We start from the raw sequence: 19,060 nt of genomic DNA on the forward strand, positions 1-19,060 counted from the left end.
AATGTAATTTCCCCTATTTCTGATGCTATCAGTGGTTCGTAGCCCCAGCTGCGCAAGGCAGAGGTGCAGAACTCTTCCCCGGGGATCCAGGGCACTGGAGCGTTATTATGTTATTATGCAAATAGATTATAAACACACAGCGTACAGTAGCAGGAAGTTTGTCTCTCAAACCTCTCTTTGTGCACTCTGGATGAAACAGCATCTGAAGCCCATGGGCTGTACACGATATGGCAGGAAAATAAGTCAAAATTATACAGCGTTACAATCGTGGAAAGGATACCGTTGTGAAAAGACTGGGAGAACCTACCTTATGGGTATGTGTGATTTTCTGTTTTCCTCTGGATATTTGAGGTTGAATATGAAATTGTCAGACAAATATGGACTTGTTTTATGGTTGCTATAAACATGTTAAAAATTCTGTTGCCGGTAATGAGCCTAGAGGGTTAGTTAAGTGTTTCTTTGAAAGAATGTGCTTTGTAATAGATTACAAATGAGTTATGAAATCAGTTATGACAGTGACATCCCTTGCTCTCTTCTTCCCTCATTTCTAATGACAAATGCTCTTCTTGTCTCATGTTTTCTTTTTGTTTCTGTTCCTGCACTTTGCTCCAAAACATCTCCCATGTTCTTCCTCCACACTTTCCTGGTTAAAGGATGGGGTGTGCTGGCTCAGTACCCCTCATTCCAAAGTCTCATCCACTGCAGCCAGATAGGGACAGATACAGCTTATCCCCCACAGCCCACAACCAGGTAATGCTTTACAACCCCCACACACACACACACACACACACACACACGTACACACACCCACACACAAACCACACACCCACACACACCCGCACCCACACCCACCCGCACCCCCACACACACGCACACACACACGCAAACCACACACACGCAAACCACACACACACACACACAATCACACCACACACACACACACACACACACACACACACACACATACATATATACACGAACATACATGCACGCAAACTCAGACACACTCTAGCAAATATTTAAAACAATATTCCGGTAAGCTTGTGGGACTAGAATGATGATCTCAACCTCCCTTCCCTGTTTTCTATCTCCACAGAAACAAGGACTTTTACCTGGACAGGTGCTACAAAACAAAACTGGTAATGTCTCGTCTGAGAGCATGTGTATGCACGCAATGTTTTAGTACACGTCAGATGCTCATGTCATAAACAAAGGTGTGTGTGTTTCCTTGTATTCATTTACATAGAGCAAACAAGTGATAAGATTGTGACAGCACTGTACCCATATGAGAGCAGAAATAAAAGGGACCTGCCGTTTAAGAAAGGGGAGAGAATGAAAATACTGGCTGAGTAAGTAGAGGCGCATTGGTAAGACACACACACACACACACAGTAGCCCATTGAAATACCCACACAGACACACTCCCTAATGTGTATGAGTATGTGGTGCTGTCTGTGTTTAAGGGCGGGAGAATGGTGGACGGCCAAGTCACTGACCACTGGGAAGGAGGGGCTCATCCCATCCAATTATGTAGCTGCTGCCGAGAGCTTGGAAATCAAAGAGTGAGTTTTCTGCTCTCTCTCTCTGTCTCTCCTTCCCCTGTCTTACCCAGAGGGTTGACAATGGGAGAAAACCCTCACAGCCTCAACCCTCGGTGTCATACAATATTCATTCATGTTGCATTAGACATCCATTGATTTGCCTGCCCTGGAGCATATATATATATATATATATATATATATATATATATATATATGGATATATATATATATATCCAGTGTGAGCTCTGTGATTTTAAAATGTTCTTGATGGTGTTACAGATGGTTTTTCAAAGACATGGCCAGAAGAGATGCCGAAAGGCAGCTGCTCGCTCCAGCCAACAAGCCAGGAGCCTTCCTCATCCGAGAGAGCGAGACAACAGCAGGTCTGACACACCGCTACATTTACACACCATGTCATTGCTTAGCCACTCTCACAAGACCAATGAAATGTCAATAAGTAACACAAACGCTAATGCTAGTTTTTAATCCATGACAGGAACGTTCTCCTTGTCCCTAAGAGACATAGGAGATGACGGCTCTGACATAATCAAACATTACAAGATCCGTAACCTTGACAGTGGAGGCTTCTACATCTCTCCTCGGAATACGTTCCCAGACCTGACCAAGCTGATCCAGCACTATAAAGGTGAGTCTTGGTCTTTCTCACAAATAGTCTCTCTTTCTTGTGCCTGGTGTGCTATGCGAGCTTTTTCACACGCAGGAGAAGCAAATGGACTTTGCCGTAGGCTGGGACAGCCGTGTGTGAAGCCCAAGGTTCAGACGCCCTGGGACAAAGATGCTTGGGAGATCTCCAAAGACACCCTGCAGATGGTGAAGAAACTGGGTGCTGGGCAGTTTGGGGAGGTGTGGATGGGTGAGTTATTGTGTGTGTGATGTGTGTGTGAAAGTGGTTGAGTGAATGAGAGAATAAGAGAGAGAAACTGAGCAGAGTCAACTTTGTTTATAGATGTTTACAAACAGCTTTTCTCTATCGGGTCTCCTCTCTCTCTCTCTCTCTCTCTCTCTCTCTCTCTCTGTGCGTGTGTATGCTGGGCAGTGGGAGGTGTCCGTAGGGGTATGGGTGGGTGCTTGGCTGTTTTTGGTTTGGTACCATTGAGTCACAGAACTGAGAATAGTCAGTGAAGCAGACTACACTTCCCTTTCCTCCCACAGAACTGGCAAGGCCACAACACAGTGAACCACATTACAGAAACTAATGTTTCAATTACACACTTTATACTCACTACACTTTATATTCTCCTTTGTCCTCTATCTAGGGTTAATGTTGGTAACTAGGATTTGAAGTTATAATTCATAATAGAAAGTAAACCATACTAACAGATATGTGCATCACATTTCAGCTGCAATGTTTGTTATTCTCTTCCCTTTCAGCAATGTATAACAGAACCACAAAGGTGGCGGTGAAGACTCTGAAGGAAGGCACCATGTCTGTCGAGGCCTTCATGCAGGAGGCCGATCTAATGAAGGGCCTGCAGCATGACAGGCTGGTCCGCCTCTACGCTGTGGTGACCAAGACCCCACCCATTTTCATCATCACCGAGTATATGGCCAATGGTACCCACGCACACTGTGTAATTGTTGTCTGTAGTGGTTGACAGTCTGCCATCAATTTTAACAGATGAAAAACATAAGCTCTGATTTCACATGCATGCAATCTGCTGAATTTCTAATCATGGAGTACCACCATAGACCATACTGAGGTCATGATGGTCGATATAGCAAAAAGAGGGCACATCCAGATACATCCAAGTCTGCACTTCCTTGTACCTTGCACCAAAACATCCTTGCATCTGTATGTCAATACAACATACTGTACACACTGTGCACAGCCCCTGATATATTCAGCCTTGGCCTGATAAGATAAGTTTTTTCTGATGCCTTCTAAAGTGTACTTTATTCTCAGGGAGTTTATTAGATTTCCTCAAGAGCCCTGGAGGGAAGAAGGTGCTTCTGCCCAAACTCATCGATTTCTCTGCACAGGTAAGTAGCCACAGGAACACTATAACATTGTTAGGTTATTTATTCACCACCTGGGACTTTTATTATAGTGAATAGACACTATAAACCTTTGTTAATCTGTCAGAACCTGGCAGGCCTTTATTAACCTGTCAAAGTATGTAAAATAAGTGTTTGGTCTTAGTTAAGCTGTGTTTGTGTGTGTGTGTGTGTGTGTGTGTGTGTGTGTGTGTGGGGGGGGGGCAGGGAGTGTTGGTATATGCAAGTTCCCTTATTGCAACTAAGGTAGAGGAAGTGGAAAAGTGAAGAGCTGTCATGCATGAAGTGGTCGTAACTGTGTGTGTGGCTCTGTGCATGACAGATTGCGGAGGGCATGGCCTATATAGAGCGGAAGAGCTACATTCACCGAGACCTGCGTGCAGCTAACGTCCTGGTGTCTGAGAGTCTGCTCTGTAAGATTGCAGATTTTGGCTTGGCGCGTGTCATCGATGATGACATGTACACGGCCAAAGAGGGTAGGGTATTCAGTTACCAGCAGCTCTCTTGATGGGTCATTCATAGACTCCAAGTAGTTTTGAAAACAGTCAAAAAGATGTGAAACCTATCTTGAGCCTAAATAATGACTAACACCATGTCTGTACAATCTGCATTCCATAACGTATGTTAAACTGTCTGTATGGAATACGTACATTAAGAAGTTAACGATTTATGGAAACAAATGGTCATTGAACTTCAAACGGCTATTTTTGTCTGTTCCACAAATAGCTGCATTTTATTGTACTGATTCTGTCCATCATGTTATGGTTTCATCTTGAAGGGGCCAAGTTTCCTATCAAGTGGACAGCTCCTGAGGCAATCAACTATGGCTCTTTCACCATCAAATCAGACATGTGGTCCTTTGGCGTTCTGCTGTATGAGATAGTCACCTACGGGAGAATGCCCTACCCAGGTGAGAGAGACCTACATCTTTGGAACCACTATCAAGGTCGCTGCTCTTTGTAAGGTTTATGTTGTCGGACAGTTGGATTGATGAAGAGGATACTGGTCCATTGCCCCAAAAATGAACTCTAAACAGAGCCATTATCAGAGCAATGTCTGCCATCTACTGCCTAAACCATGGAACTGGAACTATTTTTAAAAAGCTCAGTTGTGAGCATATTAGAATTGCATGCCATTGTCCCATGTTACAGTTTTTCTCAGTCACTTTGGTGCTTTTCTCAGATCAGAATGAAAATTCTCATAACTATTAGTTCAACCTCCACAACATTTAGTCATTTGTGCACATCATAGTAGCAATTTCTCCTTCCTCTGAACAAATTGTAAATGCTTTTGAACATGTATCAGTTGCTTTGTCATGTCAGTCAAAATGAACTATACTAATGGATGCTGAATAGTTGTTCCCAATAAAACTAATAGTCTTCATTTCATTGCTTGAGTCATTACATACAAAATTGGTGAACTAGTTATCAAATTCTGTCACAATGCTGTAGAATTGCAAAGAGCATATACAGTAAAACTGTGAAACGTACATATTCTGTGTCTTGTACTCACTCCCCTAACTACAGCAATTTGTAACTTTACTGTAGTTTTCAAATGGCTGTACAAGTACTGTATAGTGCTGTCTTGAGCATTTTCAGGTAGTGTCACCTGGCCTTTTTTTACATGGGAAAACACTGAGAGCATAAACTGTCAATGAAAACACGACAAAGCCATTTGACTGTCTTGTTCATAAACGATGGTGTCAAGACTTCTCATTTTGATGACACTGGCAGTTTCATTGACATAAATATTTGCTTTTGAGGAATGGACTATCCATTTTGAGCAAGTGACATGCTTTTGCAGGTTATCCACTAGGTTTTGCAGTTTGCACTAATTGTTTTGAGAAATGCACTAACTGCACAAAGTGACCAAGAAAAACTGTAATATGTAAAATATATTGAAATTAGTGAAGTGTAGGAGTAACTAGACATACAGGCTGTCTTTTGTCCTCCCTCTTTCTAGGTATGAGTAACAGCGAGGTGATGACCCAGGTGCAGCGTGGTTACAGGATGCCCTGCCCAGAGAACTGCCCTGCCGAGCTCTATGAGGTCATGATGATCTGCTGGCGACCAAAGGCAGAGGAGAGACCCACGTTTGAATACCTACAGAGTGTCCTGGAGGACTTCACCATAGCCACAGAGGGCCAGTACCAACAGCAGCCATGAGAGGGCAGCAGAGACAGGAGTTTGTTCAGAGCCATTCTCAACTCAGCACTGGGACAATAGTACAATTGTTGCACTGGCAGTGGTGCCAATTCTTTTTTTAGATCTGAAGTTTTGCTTGTTACCATGTTTGTATCCAGTAACAAAAACAGTAGAGATCACAGATAGTCTTTGGACAGCCAAAATAGCCTAGCTAGACTAACAGGCATAGTGAGAAATAAAGCCCTGTCAGTTTTACATAATTCCATATTTAAGAACCCCTTCTGCTTATGTATACATATTTAATTGTATTAAAATGTCTTCCCCTTTATCAAAGGAAAATACCTTTGTTGGCTGTTTTAGACACTTGGTTGCAGGGATATGATACAGGACTAGTTAAAAACTCATGTCTTAAAATAATGTCAAAAATCACAAAGATTGAACTGTATTTAAAAAAAAAAAATGAAATACAAGTCCAATGTAAAGGTTAAGATCAACAATTTATTAAAAACATGTATATAAGCATTTATAGTCCATTTAAAATAGTTAAAACAGCAGTGAACCAGTGGCTCAAACAGGCTTCTTCTTCAGTGATGCAGTAGACCTGACGGAGCGTTTGAGGGTGCGGCACAGAGTTGCACTGCGCGGCGATGTCACCGACTCTTTAAAGTTTGCCAGGAGGCCTCGGCGCGGCCTGGACGGCTCCACAGGGGCCTGCGAGAGCTTGGCCAACTCTTCCCGCAGGGAGGTCAACTCTGCTGCCTTCTCTGTGACATCACACTGCAGGCGCTCGGTCTCCCTCTCCTGGAGAAACAGAAGCGATTAAAAAGTTTAAAAACAAATTTACAATACTGAAGTCTCATTAACCTAAGATAAACATAGTGTTACCTGATATGCCAGTTTGTTCTGTAAAGTTTGAACCAGAGCAAGCTTTTCCATGTAGCTCTCTCCAGCCTCTTGCAGTGTGTCATTCAGCTCACAGATCCTACTCTCTAGGGTCACAATTAGCTGGAGGAGGATGAGGAGGAAGAAAAAAAGAAAAGTAGAAAAAAATAAAAGCAGAAATGACAAGTAAAAAGCAGACATCAACCTTCTCAGAACACTGGTATGAATGCAGTTCTCATTTTAACTCTATTTTCCCACCTCTTGTTTTTCACAGCACAGTTTCTCCACTGCACATTTCTCCTTGTACATAAGTTTACATCTCTCAGCATCTAAAACAGAAGACCAGTGAGTGATTATGCACAGATTCTGTACAAAATGAGCCTTATGGAGGGGGGCGGTTGATTTCACTACAGGTCGTCAAATACACACACCCGCATCTGACGCAGGGCTCCCTTCATGCATGGTTTGGGTGGAACTCTCCTGGAGGGGGGAGAACATACAACCCACTCTAGAACTGGTTTCAGAACGACGCAGTTTCTCCTCCACCTCACTCAGCCTGGTCTTGAGCTCCTGAGTGTAATCAGTCCAGAGCCAGTTTAGTTACACAAATAGTTTATGCTTATACTTCCGTTGCACACTGCCTTTTGCTTATTTGTGTTACCTTCTCACGGTCCTGTGCAGTGTTGTACTCCTCTATGGGGATGTAGTCCTCCTCTACTCTCTCCACAGCACACTGGTAGGCATGTTCTTTGAGGGCGTCCTTGTACAAATTGAACGTGTTCTCCAGCTTCTCCTCATAACTCTCCTTCAACTTCGCCATCTGCTGACTAACAACAGATCGGAAAGACACAGACACAAGTCAAGTACATCGTCAACCTGACTAATGATCAACTGAAACACTTTAAAGTTATTAGTTATAAGTAAAGGCAAAAAACAAATGCAATGCCTGCTGAAGCTTTCATGTTAGCATATGCGCACACACACACACCTATGTTGCTCCTCACTGTCCATGAGCTGTTGTAGCATAGCATCTCCCATCTCTTTGCGGATCTGAATCTCTTGCACAAGGTTCTTCCTCCGTTCAGCAAGCAGCTTGGTTCGTAGACTCTCAATAATGCCAAGCAACTCCTTCAGAACCAGGCGGGTAGACAAGAGACGGATCAGACAAATGAAAAAGTAGCATCAAAAGGGCGAGAACGAAGGCACATTAACCTAGACTTCTTTGCCTAAACTTAACTTTGTCCCATCGATTCAATGACTTTGCTCCACCACACCCACATAAACTCCTGAAACAAAAGGTATGTCTGTATGTCCATGCAAGGGCCTACCTCCTGAGGCAGAATGGACATATCTGCGTCATCATCCCCATCCAGCAGCTCTTCTTCAGACAGGTAGTTGTCCACAGCCTGCTGGTCAATCACCCCATTTTTCACTAGTGGTTTGCCATCCCGTCCAACCAAACGGGGAGCCAGAGATTCAAGAGAACGAGGTTGAATCACTTGGACCACCTGCATTACAGTGGCAACAGGGAAATTCATGGGAAAATGTCAGTTATCAATATCAATCGTAAAACTGTTTAATGGGAATTAAAAGCATTATAGTACCACCTGCTGAGCAACAGCAGAGAACTTCATGACATTGAGGGTCTCATCGTAGGTGGAAGCGCACTGGTTGATGTTGACGATCATGGAGGCCCTGCCCCTCCCACAGAACACACCCTGAAAGAGTCGCGTCAGCTTGCTCTCCCGGAACGGGACGTAGCCGCTCTTTACCCTGAAAACATCCACACACAGGCAGAGAACAAATGGATGGACTAATCAATCAATGGGCCCACTGATCTTATCATGTGCATCTTGTACACACTGCAAATCACAGAGATACAAGTTATCTTAGAACAAATCTGTTACATTTGAGAACTACCACCACAAGACCTCAAAAGAAAATCTAAAAATCAAGCTGGAACATTTTTGAAGAGTGATGTTCACTTGTCAATACCCATTGCTTCTCAGTGCTGCGATGCATTTCCCGAGGATGAGCAGAGAGGTGTTGATGTTTCCTGCCTCCTTCAGACGCTCCCCAAATGTCTTGGTTTTGTTGCATCTTTCAGAGCCGGCGAGGTCACACAGAGAGAGCCTGATGGAACGCCGGGGACAGAGATGAGAACAGGTCAGTTAAAGGAACCCGGTCACCCTGTTCCCACACCTACCTCTACCTCACCCGCAGGCGCTCACTACTACTCACTCAGATATTCCTTGGACATCATTTCCATCAATCCGCAGGAGTTTGATGGTGAAAATGCTGTGGCTGGGAGAGAAAAGCAGAACAGGAAGCAAGACTCAGTGGGAATCAGTCAAGATGCCACCTCTTTGTAACAATCAATTCATTTAACATGAAAACAGACTTTACCATGGTACAGTATAGTGTGAGCCCTTGAATAGCTGTACAACAGAAGTATCTCCAATTCTATCAGAGATCATGGGCCTTCTCTTATTGTTTAGGTTTTAGTGGATAGATAGATAGATAGATAGATAGATAGATAGATAGATAGATAGATTTGTGCCTTCTGCTGGAAGACTGGTTCATCTTCGTAGAAGCAGCACTACGGTTCTTATTCCCAACGCGTAGAACCCTGCACGCCTCATCAGCATTATGGATATTCACCCATCTTAGATCTGCAAGCAAACACAAACACACACACACACACACACCAAAATGAAACAACCTGCAGTACAATTACAGAAAATCATTCAATAAAACAAAATGTAATGTGTGAGGCTAGCAGACACCTCGGACATAAGAATTGCCATTGCTGTCATCACACACACGTAGAGAAGGGCGCTTCTTGGTCTTTGAGGAGTTGTTTAACTGCAGAAGGTCATAGACCTGCTCATTATAGATCTCATAGAAAGCCACCCACACACAGAACTGGACATGCATATCCTCTGCAGATGATTCTTGAAAGCAAATGAGAAATAAATCAAAAAGGAGAATAAAACAAATGAGACAAGTGTTTAAACGCAAATAGGCTGGAAAACAGAGGAATTCTGGAGGCCACTATTACCTGTCTGGTCATACGAGATGCTGGAAAAAGACAAACTAGAGACAGATGATGAAGAGCTGCTTCTAGACCTGCCAGTTTTCTGGGGCTCAGCATCAGACTGAAGACAGACACATTACATTCAAGTACTACCGGTATATTTCACTTATTAAGCTGCAGATGTCTAAAATGATCTAAAATGCGTAACGTCTACATGCATAATGTCAATTACACACTAACTTTAATGCATCAATGTGTACATTTAAATGTGTTGTGACAGAAATAAGTGCTGTGTGACAGAAATAAACCTCTCGAAGAAGGCTGAAGAGAGCAGCTTTGTTGAGCTTCTCGATCTTCAGCTGGACTGAGTCAAGCCTCTGAACATCGCTTCCGAGATAGGGCTTCAGATCCATGACAACATACTGACGACCACTGATGTGCTGGAATACAATATCCAATGCCCTAGGCAAAATACCAGGGTCCTTGGCTGAGCCTGCGATATCACAGATCACATCACAGGTCATTTACATTTTTTTATACTAACAATAGTCCCTATAGACCACAAGACATTTAAACAAATCAAACAATAATTAGAAATGTGTGTTTTTTTTTTTTTTTTTTTTCTTTACCCTGGATAGTGTGGGTCTTGCCTGCATTGGTTACTCCATAACTGAATAGCAATGAATTTTTCCCTTGTAGAAAGTCCTGCACCTGAGTCCTAACAGTACCATCAAAGACCTCCGCTTGGCCCACCCCCGGAGCAAAGATCTAAAGCAAACAGCAAAAGATATGCTATGAAGAACACAGTCAAAGTCTCTCTAATCTCATACTAGAAAGGAGGAGTACCTGTGTGAAGCTGAACTTATACATTGATTGGCCGATGCCTTTTTCACTGTTTTTCATAGAGGCAGAGCCTTTGGGCGCATGAAGCACAGCCGTCTCTGAATCCTCCAGCACAATACAGCCCTGAGAGAGATAAGCCACAGACACTGGTGACGAGGTGGCCGGCCGAGGGTACCTCCATGATCCAGGATCACGGGAGAATGCACTTCTGTACCCACCTGGTCCTCAGCACTATTCAGCTCCTCTTTAGAGAACGGTCTCACCCTCAAATACACTCGCAGCTGCTGCTGCTCTGGACCATCAATCACTTCACTCTGCGGCAACAAAATGTATAACTTGAACACAGCACACTTTAAAAAAAGACAGTTTTTCTAAAAATGTCTTTCATTGAAGGCCATCATTTCATCATCTATTCCGGCTGACAAAAGTGGACCATCTACAGTATTTCAGACTTGACCTGGGGTGTATTCCAAGTAGGTGGTTAAGTGACAGACCTGGGTAAGTTAACCCAGAGGACGTGTAATCCTTCTAAAAGAAGTTTAGTTTGGAGAATGAAGCAACCAGGGGGGTATTCCAAGTATTACTTACTTTGAGTTAACTAACCCAGGTTTGTCACTAAACCACATACTTGGAATACCCCCCAGGCTATTCTATTATTAGGTTTACAAGTTCCTCTGGGTTACCTGACCTAGGTTTGCCACTAAATCATCTACTTGGAATCATGGCCTGGTGATGAACAAAGCCCAGTACCTGCATAGAGGCAATGGAGGAGATGCCCGAGAGTTCTGGTAAAGCCTTGTGACACGGTTCACATGGTTCAAACAAGTCATTGCAAGTTGACTCCATTGCCTCAAGGATATTTCCCTCATGTGTCAAATCCATAATGGTCTGAAAGGGGGGGGGGAAAAAAATCACAGGATCTCGCAATTTGGAGTGACAATAAAATGCTGTATGTGTTTGCTTGCTGAACTTACCAAGAATTCACAATACCTTTGGTCAAACAAGCTTGACAGTATTCCAGAAAAGGGATGATGCTATTTACTTTTAGTATGTCAACTCAGCAAATACACAAACAAGCTGAGCCCTCAGACTTCAACTCTCGGCCATCAGACAGCGTTTAGGTGCATACTCCACCAAATCCACCAGTCCAATGGTAGGCTACCCAATCCAAATGCCCGATTCATCAAACTCATTAGCACTTTCACCTGGCTTAACTCAAAATTGCCAGTGCAGAGCAATGACAATGGACCCGTCAAAAAAGGTGTGGCCAGTCCATGACATGCATTTTAACACAAAATCACTAGGAATAAACAATGCAAACCTTCAGGTGAGGATATTTCTATTCAATGTCCTATATATCTAAAAAGGGCAAAAATGAAATTGAGAAATATGAGGGCTATATATTTGATCAATTTATAGGATTACCTTGTGTTAACATTAAGGCCTTGGACTAGGCAAACTACAGCGCATACAGAAAGTATTCACAGTGCTTCACTTTTTCTACATTTTTGTTATGTTTCAGACTCATCTTAAAATGGATTCAATTATTTATTTTTCCTCATCAATCTACACACAATACTCCAACACCTCACAAAAAATCTAGTGTTTGGAGTGTTTTGTTAATGTTTAAAAAAATAAAAGACTGAAATATATTTCATTTACATACATATTCACACCTTTTGTTATGACACTTGCCATTGAGCTTTGGTGCATCCTATTTCTATCAATGGTCCTTGAGATGCTTCTACAACTTGATTGGATTCCACCTGTGCCTAATGAGTTTACTGGACATTATTAGGAAAGGCACGAATCTCTTTATATAACTAGAAAATGTAATTTCGAGGAAATTATCAGTGCATGAAAATATAAACATAATGTATATTAACATAAAATGCAAAACAAACTTTTATTTCGAAACAGTTGGCAGGAGTCATAGTTGATAACAACTGACAGTTGAAATGTCTGAACAGTTAAATAGTTGAGTAGTTTAAATAGTTAAATTATTTAATAGTGAATTATTGTAGTGAGGACATTTATTTTGAAACAGTTGTGGGCAGAGGAAATAGGAACAGAATCTGTAGTCTTAAGAGAGCCAGATTGTATGCTTAAAGCCTGAGACAGAGTATATAGTTTAAAAGTTGAATTTAGATAGTGCAATGGATGTTGATAGGCAGATTGTTTAATGGATGTTGGGGGATAGTTTAATGGGTGGATGAGTGAATGGTTTGAAGAGGATGAATGGATAGAAAGTTGGATGGAATGTGCATTATACCCTTTTAGAATGGAGAGACAGAGAGAGTTGGCCTAGTTGAGCAAAAATCAGTTGATACAGGTGCAATCAGTTTAACTGGCCCTTTGATGGGTCCTAGTTGAGCAGCTGGAAGTTGATACAGCAAATCAAGTTAATTAGCCCATTGTGATGTCATCAGCCCAAGTCTATGGGGAAAAATAAGCTTGTTTTTTTATTAATATCTCAAAAAGTATAAAGTTTACAAAAGTGAAAAATACATTCCCCATGTGTCCTTTTCAAGACCTACGTTACAAAGTTTGAACGAAGTTTCTACGTTAAACGGTTAAAGCTGAATTAGACGAAGAATAATAAGAAGAAGACTTCGGATAACAGAACATTGCATTTTCATGCACTGTAATAATTGTCTGGAGACCTGCGAGACAAGGTTGTGTGAAGACACAGATCTGGGGAAGTGTACAAGAACATTTCTGCAGCATTGGAAGTGCCCAACACCACAGTAACCTCAATCATTCTTAAATGGAATAGTTTGGAACAACCAACAGTCTTCCCTAGATCTAGCTGCTCAGCCTAACTGAGTAATCCGGGACAAAGGGCCTTGGTCAGACAGGTAACCAAGGACCCAATGAACACTATGAATGAGATCTAGAGTTCCTTTGAGAAGATGAGAAGCATAAAGAAGGACAAACATCAGTGCCTGGTTTCTTCCATTGGGAATTGTGGCCAAATAGTTCAGTCTTTGTTTTGTCCTTAGGTCAAAAGTAGAATGCACCAGAGCTTTTTTTATATATATATACAAATTTACAAAACACTCAACACTTTTTTGTGGGGTGTTGGAGTATTGTGTGTATATTGATGAGAAAAAAATCAAAAATATAAATCAAATAAATAAAAATACTGTAAGAAGCGCTGTGAATACTTTCCAGCCTTGAGTGTTCCAGGTTTACAAACATTATATACTAGCTACTGACTTGTCTGTATGAAATGCACTAAAAACGTGCAGTCAATGCTAGTCACAAAAACAAAAAAAAAGACTTGGCTGCAGGCCTTCTAAATGCTAAATAAGTGGAAAAATGTATTTTGTACAATTAACTTCCATCCATGATTTACCATCGTAGACCTGAATTATTTTTGAGACCTTCACCATATTAGTTAATAGATACTAGCTGCTAGTAAATTAACTGCACATTACATTACCATTTCAAGGGAGTTTACACATAATTGAAGATACTAATTTCATGTACTAGGTCCCAACTGAAATTCTCTCCCTGCTCCTGTAAATCTCTTGCTCTACCTTAAAGCATCAAAAACTATCCAAAGTGATTCAGTTTCTCAAATCAGCTGTGCTCAGCCAACCCAGTGCCATTAATGTAGTCAGTTGAAAAGGCCTAGGGAAAGATTGATATTACGCACAATAGGTGAAGGCTCAGGAATGGGACCAAACCATCTTTAACCCCAAAGGCCCTGCTGCCATTGTATCAGAGTTCCCACTCCAACAAATGTAAATTTCCATGACTTGCCATATAATGAATAGCACTATATACACCAACGAATGATTTCAGAGCACCCACGTAGTGTTCAAGAATCTTTTACTTTTTTTAGAGCAGGAGATGAATTATTGGGCATTAAATAAACAGTTGGCACACTCAAGCACCCAGTAAAGCTAATAACCAGATATACACCAATTCAGCATGAAAATATTTGTATTAATAAAATTCCCTCATATTCCATGACTTCACCACAAAAATGATACAATTGCTATATATATATATAAAAATAACTTTCCATTTCTGGAATAGAATTCCATGATATTCCAGAAATACCATGACCCGTGGGAACCCTGATCTAGTGAGTCACCAAATATTCTATAAATTAAGTTAGAGCAACATTACACCAGAAGAGCGATTGAAATGACTAAGCAGACAAAATATATGTTTTTCCCCTCTTCATTTATTGATGTTTGACTGTAGGTCCTGCTTATGCGTCAGCAATTGTGACCTCAACCTCTACACCAGGCTCAATGCTGATGCTGGTGATCTGCTTAACAATCTCAGATGGACTGTGCAGGTCAATCAGACGCTTGTGGATGCGCATCTGGAATCTATCCCAAGTCTTGGAACCCTCACCACAGGGAGTCTTGCGGGTAGTGATGCGCAGGGTCTGTATAGGAGAGAGGTGAAGTGAATGATCATGAATTCACAGTTTAGAACAAGAAGTTCATTAACATTGCACTAACAAGGTAACCTACATTTTAACTGATGAAGGCTCAGAATAGCGTATTGTGTAACTCATTTAGTAGTTCGTACAAGAAAAGTTAATCCTCATAGCCTGTGCATCAAACGCTCATTAACATTTACACCACACCCATGTGACGATATCAATTTTAAGTAATCAGTTGAACCCACGTTGACCCACTACCAAACAAAGGCAATTCACAATATTTTTTCACAGGACAGAGGCACCAATTTTACCTTAGTTGGCATACGAACAGGTCCCTTCACCTTCAGACTCTTCTCCTTGGCGCCACGGATCAGGTCCGCGCACACTGTTTAGAACAAGAGGTTCGTTAACATTGCACTAACGAGAAGGTGAAGCTACATTTTAACTGATGAAGGCTCAGAATAGCGTATTGTGTAACTCATTCAGTAGTTCGTACAAGAAAAGGTCATCCTCATAGCCCGTGCATCAAAATCATTAACAAGTTAGCTGCTAGTGTATTTACCCTTCTCCAGCGACTTGACGTTACGGCTGGTCAGAGTGATCCGAATGCGGTGAATGGCCACTTCGGCCTCCACGGGAGCCTTGCCAGTATCCTTATAAGCCTAAAATAACACACGAGTTCAAAATACACTAAAATTGCAGTTAGTTTAAGACGAATAACGTTACACTGAATAGTATGGCTGTCGACGCCAAAGATATATTTTTACACCACATTTGGCTGACGCTCTTTAGCCAAAGCGACTTAACAAGGGAAACAATGAAAGTATGCCTTAAGCTAATGCGCAGTAAGTGCTACCAAGTAGTCCCTCGTCTTGGCATTTCAGCATTCAGAAAGTAGAGAACAGTTACCAGGAAAGTAGTTGTTAGACAGCGCGTAAATAGCCTACCTCTACGGGGCTGTTGGTGGACTAGCTAGCTAGCACGTGTTGTTGCTTAAGGTAGTAAACGTTAGCACTATAGGAGGCGGCAATGCACCAGACGCGAAAAAGCACCAAATTTATGGACTATATGTAACAGCTGAAAGAAGATATGTTATTCTCACCATATTTAAGATTTCCTGACCGACTTATTCGTCAGATTTCGTAGCGAACAGCGGTGAGTCAGGAAGTAGTACACACAGTCCCCACAGGTCCGATAGAAAAGAATGGTTGTAGGCCTGAGCTGGCTTTTATACACCGCATCCGGGTACTGGCCTGCACAACCTTTGACATATTTTCGTCGGCGCTTGGCGCTTGCTCAAGAGAAAGTTTTTACGTTAGTAGCATATATTGCCACCTACTGTTGATTAGGCGTATTGCCGTTCACGTTTTTCTGGTATTGACAAGTTTCCCCATAGACAGTAAAATAAAGGTTTTCCCCCTATGGTTTTCCCCTGGTATTCATGGGTTTCATTTTACTGTCTATGGAACACCTGTGAACACCTGTGTGAACACCTGTGGAAAGGGACCTGATGAAACCCATGAATAGCCTAGGCCTACTCTTCTAAATTGTGTCTAAAATGTACACGGTCTGGCGTTGTATAAAATTTGACATATTTGCCATTTACCTTAGTAAGGTGAGCTAATTTTAAATGTTTAATGTCACTAACTTTAAAATACAATGGTGCATCGAAATATTAGTAGGAGTCAGTTTCATTTAGTGAGTATCGTAATGGTTAATTTTGTCACATGCAGTATTTATTACAGAAGTAAATTGACTCAAACGGCAGAAATAGAAAAACTGCAGCTAGTGGCGCACTCTAGTGGCAGACATAGACTGTAAAGTTTAACCTGCACACTAAAACAGATTCTATAGATTTTTAGATGGAGGGAATGAAACCTCTGACATGTGTACAATATGCAGTCTAATATTTAATTAATTACCGCATTTCTGTAGAAGGCATAATGCGCAAATTGGGTGTGTCAGCAGAGCTTTAGACGTCTGTCCGAATGTCCCCGAGAGTCCCCGACAATTCCACCGTCATTCAAGTCACAACTGCGTAAAGGATGCACTATCTATCACCTTCGGCTGTTTCCTGATGCCTGCCACAGCGTGATGCCAAATGACTGCACGACCGTCTTCAACCTCTTCACCTTTCAACAGTTCAGGCGCCCAGTGTGTATAGGTACCACCTCGGTGGTTTGTGAGAGGGCTCAGGTCTCTGGAGTGCTCAAGCTTCAGTGAACAACCGAAGTCAGCTTCTAAATTGGTATCGGAGATTATTACTTTGGCGGGCTTCACGTCAAGGTGTAGGCTACTACGATGTGCTCATGCAGATACTCGAAACATCGAGCTATAGGCCTACGTACTTCACGAGTACTTCATGCACCTGCTCTCTGCCAGTGGTTCACTTCTGCACTCCCGTAGATAACATGCTGCAGATCTCTGTTTCCAGCAAATTCCCTAGGCAATAGTACTATCGGTGTTCTCCTGATCAGCCAGAATGAATGTGGTGGTTGCAATAACTCGGACCAGGTTTTTATGGCGCAGGTGCGCATTCAGTTCTGCCCAGAAACTTTGACTGGACGCCACTCTTCACCTTTTTCACGGCGACACAGTTTCGTTAAAGTATAGACTTTTGTAAACTGAGCCGAACCCACCAGACCCAAGAGGCTCTAAACAGTGTAGTTCGCTCCAGTGATTGACGGACGACCATAATCTGCTGGCAACTTTGCTGCGGAATGTGTGTGTTGGGACTGTCGGGACCGCTAACGTGGGGTTCCACCAGCATACTTGACCAGTGCACTGCTGCACCTTCCCAGCTCCACTGATGTCTAAAAGTCTTTATGCAATAACTGTGTAACTGGAATTGGAGATGGCAAGGTTGACTAAAGCGCCAACCTGTGTTACCTGTCTTGCTCATTTGTCTGTAGTCCTTTGTCACGATCACATGACTTCATATATCTATGCTCATTTCATCCAATGACATCATCCCATGTGATAACGTGCCTCAGATTGATATATCATTGGACAACTGACTACCTAGACTCGTGCGTATTTTAGTGCGTAATGCGTAAAATGTGAAACACATCACCAACATGCAACACAAAGCACACACCTGAAAAAGGTAAGTATTGCACACATAGACAGACATTATAATCCTTCTGTATATTTATTGAGTTTCAGTACACTGTAGACAGTAACACTGGACTGGAGGCTGCAGCTCTCCTCACATAGCAGCAATGGTCTAACACACACCTGGCTCACCCAGCCAACAAATCATCTGTCAAAACACACTTCTGGCTCTCCTTGCCAGTCACTTGTCAGAACCCAAACCTGGCTCACCCAGCCAGCCAATAAATAACCGTCTCTTTGGATGATGTCACCGGGAGGAACTCCAGCAGAGACTGCAGCGTTGAGTTCTACCTTACACACTCCCACACAAACGCGCACACACACTCACACGCTCGCACACATAGATATATATTTTTATATTTTATATATTATATATATATATATATATATATATATATATATGAATCATACGGCCTATATTTATACAAATACAACAGTAGTTTGTAAAATACATTTAAGTAAAATATACAAGATTAGCAACAGAAGTTCATTGTCACAGGATGGCATTACTGAAATATGATGAACACCGAAAACAAAAACATTGATTACAAGTCGACCACGACATCTGCAACAATGCACCAACGGTAGCAACTTGATGGCTGGAATGCCATCTACTTATTTCCTCTTCCCAACCTCTGTTCTTCTCCATCACCATCCTCCTCATCTCCCGTGGCAACCTCTGGCAGCATCTCCTCCTCAGTCTCATATCAAAGGTAAGAGATCAGAGGGCCTCTCTGCCCATCGCCATGGTAATGCAGAGCTCCCAAGCAGGCAGGTGTGTGAGAGAATGACGCCAAATTACAGGCAAGTCACAGTACAACAGACACACAAACACACACAAACACACTGACCTTTAGCACAGTTTGAGATATTTGTGAAATAAAAAAAGAGATACAAGAGGTCTGTAGCACCTTCAGAAGGTTTAGGAGTGTCCATTAGCAGCTTGATCCAAAACAAGAGATATTGCAGAAATGTTTTGCATACATACACTTGCACACACGCACACACACACATGCACACACCGGTACCACTGAAACTGAGAGGACGATTTGCTAATGTGTCTGTGTCTCTCATA

The 19,060-nt window shown here is 42.1% G+C and overlaps 3 protein-coding genes, 2 non-coding genes and 1 pseudogene across 7 annotated transcripts; 1 reads left to right on the forward strand and 5 right to left on the reverse strand.

Moving 5' to 3' along the window:
- The first annotated feature begins 197 nt into the window (after nucleotides 1–197).
- LOC125309218 (tyrosine-protein kinase Lyn-like) lies at nucleotides 198–6,109 on the forward strand. Its single transcript, XM_048265977.1, has 13 exons — nucleotides 198–314; nucleotides 654–750; nucleotides 1,097–1,139; nucleotides 1,247–1,349; nucleotides 1,464–1,562; nucleotides 1,821–1,924; nucleotides 2,038–2,187; nucleotides 2,263–2,415; nucleotides 2,934–3,116; nucleotides 3,466–3,542; nucleotides 3,880–4,033; nucleotides 4,336–4,467; nucleotides 5,520–6,109. Exons 2-13 carry the CDS (start codon nucleotides 655–657, stop codon nucleotides 5,720–5,722), a joined length of 1,497 nt encoding a protein of 498 aa, XP_048121934.1. The 5' UTR covers nucleotides 198–314; nucleotide 654; the 3' UTR covers nucleotides 5,723–6,109.
- Nucleotides 6,110–6,179: 70 nt separating this feature from the next.
- On the reverse strand, nucleotides 6,180–11,608 carry zgc:56231 (uncharacterized protein LOC406257 homolog). 3 transcript variants are annotated; one of them, XM_048265975.1, is made up of 19 exons: nucleotides 11,454–11,608; nucleotides 11,214–11,351; nucleotides 10,682–10,777; nucleotides 10,467–10,586; nucleotides 10,250–10,388; nucleotides 9,929–10,113; nucleotides 9,645–9,741; nucleotides 9,370–9,537; nucleotides 9,144–9,255; nucleotides 8,825–8,887; nucleotides 8,579–8,716; nucleotides 8,191–8,356; nucleotides 7,912–8,091; nucleotides 7,572–7,711; nucleotides 7,245–7,410; nucleotides 7,015–7,153; nucleotides 6,842–6,912; nucleotides 6,587–6,706; nucleotides 6,180–6,502 (listed from the first exon to the last, which is right to left on the reverse strand). In XM_048265975.1, exons 2-19 carry the CDS (start codon nucleotides 11,343–11,345, stop codon nucleotides 6,269–6,271), a joined length of 2,466 nt encoding a protein of 821 aa, XP_048121932.1. In that variant the 5' UTR covers nucleotides 11,346–11,351; nucleotides 11,454–11,608; the 3' UTR covers nucleotides 6,180–6,268. The 3 variants fall into 3 exon arrangements, with proteins under 3 accessions (XP_048121932.1, XP_048121931.1, XP_048121933.1); XM_048265974.1 differs by having other exon boundaries at nucleotides 11,438–11,607; XM_048265976.1 differs by lacking the exon at nucleotides 11,214–11,351 and having other exon boundaries at nucleotides 11,438–11,607.
- Nucleotides 11,609–14,643: 3,035 nt separating this feature from the next.
- rps20 (ribosomal protein S20) lies at nucleotides 14,644–16,127 on the reverse strand. The gene is made up of 4 exons (XM_048265978.1): nucleotides 15,974–16,127; nucleotides 15,434–15,533; nucleotides 15,183–15,256; nucleotides 14,644–14,871 (listed from the first exon to the last, which is right to left on the reverse strand). The coding sequence occupies exons 1-4, from the start codon at nucleotides 15,974–15,976 to the stop codon at nucleotides 14,689–14,691; spliced, it is 360 nt and encodes a 119-aa protein (XP_048121935.1). The 5' UTR covers nucleotides 15,977–16,127; the 3' UTR covers nucleotides 14,644–14,688.
- On the reverse strand, nucleotides 14,971–15,041 carry LOC125310054. The gene has a single exon (XR_007196234.1). It is a non-coding gene; the product is annotated as a small nucleolar RNA U54 (small nucleolar RNA).
- Nucleotides 15,321–15,391, reverse strand: LOC125310055. Its single transcript, XR_007196235.1, has one exon. It is a non-coding gene; the product is annotated as a small nucleolar RNA U54 (small nucleolar RNA).
- An 801-nt stretch (nucleotides 16,128–16,928) lies between the features above and the next one.
- LOC125309910 lies at nucleotides 16,929–18,649 on the reverse strand (annotated as a pseudogene).
- Between the last annotated feature and the right edge of the window lie 411 nt (nucleotides 18,650–19,060).

Source organism: Alosa alosa, chromosome 16, assembly GCF_017589495.1.
Source record: "Alosa alosa isolate M-15738 ecotype Scorff River chromosome 16, AALO_Geno_1.1, whole genome shotgun sequence".
Classification (NCBI taxonomy): domain Eukaryota; kingdom Metazoa; phylum Chordata; class Actinopteri; order Clupeiformes; family Clupeidae; genus Alosa; species Alosa alosa.

What these genes read in the sequence shown, in the direction of transcription:
- LOC125309218 (XM_048265977.1), top strand. Translation starts at nt 655, where the DNA reads ATGGGGTGTGCTGGCTCAGTACCCCTCATTCCAAAGTCTCATCCACTG. An exon ending in CCCCCACAGCCCACAACCAG is followed by an intron (nt 751 to 1,096) that starts GTAATGCTTTAC and finishes CTATCTCCACAG; the next exon opens with AAACAAGGACTTTTACCTGG. An exon ending in GCTGATCCAGCACTATAAAG is followed by an intron (nt 2,188 to 2,262) that starts GTGAGTCTTGGT and finishes TTTCACACGCAG; the next exon opens with GAGAAGCAAATGGACTTTGC.
- zgc:56231 (XM_048265975.1), bottom strand. Translation starts at nt 11,345, where the DNA reads ATGGATTTGACACATGAGGGAAATATCCTTGAGGCAATGGAGTCAACT. An exon ending in CCTCCATTGCCTCTATGCAG is followed by an intron (nt 10,778 to 11,213) that starts GTACTGGGCTTT and finishes TTGTTGCCGCAG; the next exon opens with AGTGAAGTGATTGATGGTCC. An exon ending in TGTCCATTCTGCCTCAGGAG is followed by an intron (nt 7,712 to 7,911) that starts GTAGGCCCTTGC and finishes CTGGTTCTGAAG; the next exon opens with GAGTTGCTTGGCATTATTGA.
- rps20 (XM_048265978.1), bottom strand. An exon ending in CGTCAAGTCGCTGGAGAAGG is followed by an intron (nt 15,257 to 15,433) that starts GTAAATACACTA and finishes TGTTCTAAACAG; the next exon opens with TGTGCGCGGACCTGATCCGT. An exon ending in CTGTTCGTATGCCAACTAAG is followed by an intron (nt 14,872 to 15,182) that starts GTAAAATTGGTG and finishes TCTCCTATACAG; the next exon opens with ACCCTGCGCATCACTACCCG.